Source organism: Anoplopoma fimbria, unplaced genomic scaffold, assembly GCF_027596085.1.
Source record: "Anoplopoma fimbria isolate UVic2021 breed Golden Eagle Sablefish unplaced genomic scaffold, Afim_UVic_2022 Un_contig_12389_pilon_pilon, whole genome shotgun sequence".
NCBI lineage: Eukaryota > Metazoa > Chordata > Actinopteri > Perciformes > Anoplopomatidae > Anoplopoma > Anoplopoma fimbria.
In genome coordinates, this window is record NW_026551788.1 from 26,508 (window position 1) to 31,548 (window position 5,041).

Below are 5,041 nucleotides of genomic sequence, written 5' to 3' on the forward strand. Positions count from 1 at the left end.
TCTGTTTAGATCCTTACCGAACTCAAATGATTTAAACGCTGTGATGAATCCCAAAAGCTCTTTGTTCTTGGTAACAAAACAGGAACATTTGGTTAATAATAAACTAATAGAGACACCAGACAACAAAACTGCTCCAAGGTGTCGCTACGCTGCATTTCCTTTATACCAACCATCCTCAACCTACTAACTCCGTCAATCTTCTAGCCACCCATCCTTCCGCCCCCCTTCCTGCTCCCTCTTATCGGTCAAGGCCTATGAGGAGTTTGGTCTTCTCCTCCTCTTTCTTGCTCTCGTTCTTCAGGTCGGCAAACACCTGGGTAAAGAAGTGCGGGTCGGTGTTGATCTGGAGCATCTTGCCGCTCATGCGGTTGATGATCTCAAGGCAGCGGTCCCAGAAGGCTTCCTTCTCCGCCTCGACCAGGAAGGGCTTCAGCGGGTAGGAGATCTCGTTGCCCATGTAGGAATAGGACAGGTAGAGACAGGTGAGCAGTGAAGCCTGCAGCTCACGCTCTGAAGCCACCTCAGATGAGACCACATCGCGGCACAGCATGTAGAGGAAGACCACATTGGCCGGAGTGATGAAGCCCTGATCCTGCCAGCCCTGCAGGAGGAGGGAGCGGTCGACGCTGCGCAGCCACAGCACCGGATCTGTTGGGGATAGACGCTTCAGTCTGTAGCACCGACGGCACAGGAACTCACCCAGGCTGCGCATCAGTTCGCTGGTGGAAGCCTGGGTTGCAAAAAGAGAAGGAAAGAGGAATGGGGAAAGGATTAAGTGAAATGAGGCAACAACACACTCAATTAGTGACAACTTTTGAGTACAAAATGCGAAACGGTTAATATTACCTGGACAATGACACGCTTTGGTGTGCCGGTTGCAGTCAACGGCTGAATCCCGGAACTTGTGAGGGAATTCTTTTTGGCAGCAACAGTAGCTACGCTAGCCAAGGTCTTGGAGATTGGCAGCTGGGAGGAGGTAGTGGTGGTAGTGACCGAGGGGTCCAGGCTAGAGGAGTAAGATGAAAGGTTAGCACAGGACTGAGACTTCTTCAGCTTCAGGCTATTGGATGCTGAGTTGGACGTGGCCAAGGCGTGGCCATCAGGAGAGCTCCCTTTCCCTCCATCCCCGCCTTCAGCCTGCAACTTTTTGGAGCCCTTTCTTTTCGCCGATACAGCCACAATGCGCTTCCATGGCAACACACTGATGATGGAGGGGCGTTTGAGGGATTTCCCAGCTGCTGCGGCGGCATCCTTGGCATTCTTGCTGTTCTGCACTGCCGTATAGTGGCCTACCGTGGCAGGGCCATCCTCAAACAGCACAGCCTTGCGGTAGCTGGGAGATAGAGACAGCACCGTACCCATGGTGTCTGCACAAGGGGTAGCAGTGAGATGGAAAAAAGATGGAGTGGGAAGCAGCGGGGGGAAAGCTCTTTGACTGGTATAGACAAAGAGCTTTGAGAGGACCAAAGTGTCTCACTTCTAGAGGAAGTCGAACCTGAGAGCCAAAAACAAGAAGGTGTGGAAATATTAGTTAAATTACATCTAGTAAACAACGCAAAATCAACACATCAACAACAAACACTTTATAAATAATGACCAAAACGATTTTCCACTTAATAGACTTTTCCTGAAATGTTAAGTGCATCTCTTTGTCTTCCTCAGCAGACTGAGTTTAATCAGTTGTCATGGAGATTGCTACTTTTATGTAACTGTTGCTGTAAACTAGTCACCATGACAGCTGTTCAAACTCCATCTAATGAGGAAGAGGGTGAGATAGAGTTGAAAGCTCTAGAAAAAGCTAAGATCTGTTAGAATATTTGATCAAGCTGCTGTTTCTAAGGCCATCAACAAGCTTTCACACCGGAGTCTTCAACAGCCTTAGAAAACTAATCAAGGTCCTCTCATTACGGTAGCTTTTTCCAGAGCTTTCGAGCAAATCTTATGTTCTTCATCAGAAGACAAGTCCATGAAATTTGGATGAAAGCCCAGCAGAAAGCTACAAGTGGACCTTGAGGTAAGTTTTCAAACCACTGTTTTTGCTTGGCTTCTTTTTAGGGAGTGATTCAGAGGAACCTTTCAAGATTTTAAAAGGGAAATGACTTGAATTTTACAAAAATACTTAACCATTTACCTATAATTAAACATGAATTAATAGAACATTGGCGAAATTAGTTTTATTGTGTTTTGTCTCTCAACCTGACACAATTTACTATCAAGTCTAGAGCTACATAATTTCATGGCATTCCTTCATGGTAGTAATGTACAAATCCAAGCACCAGCGTAATAAATGCTTAAAGTAGAAAAACATGCCCCTGCTCTTTAGCAAAATCATCCTCGGCAACCATGAAATTAATTTCCATTCAAGCCTTAGAGTCTGTGATTAAACATAGGTGCTGTTATCTTTATACATTAAGCATTTATGTTGCTGTTCATGACCGCGTATTCTGGCATGAGAGGGACATATACAGTAATAGTGCATTGATATATATCCCTTAAAAAGGTAAGACCAGATCTATCATGTTTCTCAATTTTGAAGGGTCAATATTGCTGGGAAGGTAAAGTACTGAGTAAATATCCATAACAGAATTATTCACTTATTCTACATATGCTATAAAACTATAAATAAACTATAAAAATATGTATATTCAATGAAATTACATTTGTTTCTTTGGGATTTTTGTCATAAACAGATATGCAATGATGATTGCTAGGTATTATGTGTGTTGATGTTGTCCAATGTCAAATCTCTATGTGGCAGTAAATGACTAGGGCTTGAATCATAATAGTGTGCACGGGGCCCTTTGTATAGCTTACCATACAGCACTGGGGGCTGCAGTCGCTCCAGTGTCCATCATATTATATAAGAAGCAAGATAAGGCCACAGAGGCATGGGAAAGAAATGTGCGCAAGCATCCATCTTAGCTTCAAAATGGAAGCCTTGAAAACAGCCCAACAACACAAGGCAGCTTCAGCACCATCGGCTTATAGGGCTGTGCTCTCACACACCCACAACCTCAACACAAGAAATATGATGCTGATGTCTTTATTGTTTGTATGATCTGTTTTTGAGCAACATGAATAATCTAAATATGAAGAATGGAGTGTATTTTGTTGGCTTATAAGCATTTTGTTGGGACTTCTCATTTGGTTGTTTTATGTTTAATCATTTGAAAGCTGGAAAAATGGGGGAAAAAAACAAAAAAAACAATCCTTTGTATAGTCCTACCTTCTAATTAATCGACTCGTCTTGTGAGATCCATGCATCACACCTTGGCCCCCCCTTTCTGCTGGGCAAACGCGGTCAAAACGTGGAGAAAAAAAGCTTTCCATCCGTTCTGCTCGGTTCCCACACCGATAAACTCAAGCTGTCCGGGCAGGTTTGTCTCCCGGTGGGCTGCTTCTATAGAAAGCCCTTCGGCTCGTCGATGGGAATGCAGATGCGGAGCAAATGCGAAATGCACTTGACGCCTTCGCTCGCAGCGAGCAGGAAGATGTCTTCCATTGAGAAACGGGAAAAAAACAACTTATGAATGTCCCGCTAGGATGCTCGCATGCTTGGACAAACCTCCATCAGACGTGAATAAAAAACAGCACATATCGCTCTTCATCAACACATTGAGAGAGCGAGGGAGAAGGAGAAGAAAAATGGCCACTATGTATTCCAAAAATAGACAGCAGCTTATACCCTCAGCTATGTAAACCTGCCAGATAGAGGGAGAGAGAGAGAGAGAGAGAGAGAGGGAGACCCGTTGCTTTGATGCGGGCATCTGCAGTTATTCGGGGTTGGATGTTGGGAGAGAAACGGCGCCTTCTCATTGGCTGCTCGCCGGGATGCTGGATGCTGATGCTGATGCTGAGGCTGCTGGTCGTCGCTGTCACAGCAACGCGGCTGAAGCCATTGGCCGCTGATGGGCCGCAGCCTATCGGAGGAGGGTTCGCTGTCCGAGGTGCTGAAGCAGCCGAGAGGAGGAGGAGGAGGAGGAGGAGGAGGCTGCAGGAGATTTTTATGAATCACTTTAGAGTTCACAACTGTGAATCCTGTTTGATTTGACTTAAAGTTATTTTAATAATAACATTTCAAAGAACCCATTGAAGGGTTAATAGATGAATTTAAATTAATGAATATTATCCATCCATCCATCTTCCGTTACCGCTTATCCAGGGGGTGCTGGAGCCAATCCCAGCTGTCAATGGGCGAAGGCAGGGTTCACCTGGACAGGTCACCAGTGCTGACATATAGAGACAGACAACCACTCACACTCACATCCACACCTACGGGCAATTTAGAGTCATCAATGAACCTAAGCTGCATGTCTTTGGACTGTGGGAGGAAGCCGGAGAACCCGGAGAGAACCCACGCTGACAGGGGGAGAACATGCAAACTCCACACAGAAGGTTGTCCAGCCCGGGAATTGAACCCAGGCCCCTCTTGCTGTGAGGCGACAGTGCTAACCACTACACCACCGTGCAGCCCATGAATATTATCATTGAGGTGAATCAGTGCCACATGCACATTTAATGAGGTTACCTCTCCAAACAATAGACACAAAAGAGGACGGAAGACAAAATCCTTCTTTCATGGTTGATTCAGCAGAGAGAACATTAGATACTTACTGCCCTGTATTCGATTATATTTTCATATTTTTGTTTATTATTGTCACCTGTCACCTAAACTTTTGTGTTTTCGTTTAAATAAACTAAGACATTTTCCACCATTAGGTGGCGGAAAACTCCAGAATACAAGACATGAAGTGTTTATGCTCAGAGATTACTAGGGGATGACCCCCAGACACCACGCTTAATATGTGTCCCCAACCTCAATATTAAAACTACATCTAGGAGTTCACTGTCTTTGTGCACAAAAAAAAAATCCTCATTAATATCTCAGAAGCACTTTAAGACCCCAGACACAAGCTCTGCAATCCAATAGTTTTTTCACAAACATGCTATTTTCACTACCCTATATTTATTTAACAGGTGTAGTTCCTAGTTGCTTATCTGAATATTTTACATAAAAAAAACCATAATGAGTTTATAAAAT

At 44.5% G+C, this 5,041-nt stretch overlaps 1 protein-coding gene across 1 annotated transcript; it reads right to left on the reverse strand.

The window, feature by feature from the left end:
• Window positions 1–238: 238 nt before the first annotated feature.
• On the reverse strand, window positions 239–1,362 carry LOC129115766 (cyclin-dependent kinase 5 activator 1-like). The gene is made up of 2 exons (XM_054627030.1): window positions 847–1,362; window positions 239–730 (listed from the first exon to the last, which is right to left on the reverse strand). The coding sequence occupies exons 1-2, from the start codon at window positions 1,360–1,362 to the stop codon at window positions 239–241; spliced, it is 1,008 nt and encodes a 335-aa protein (XP_054483005.1).
• Between the last annotated feature and the right edge of the window lie 3,679 nt (window positions 1,363–5,041).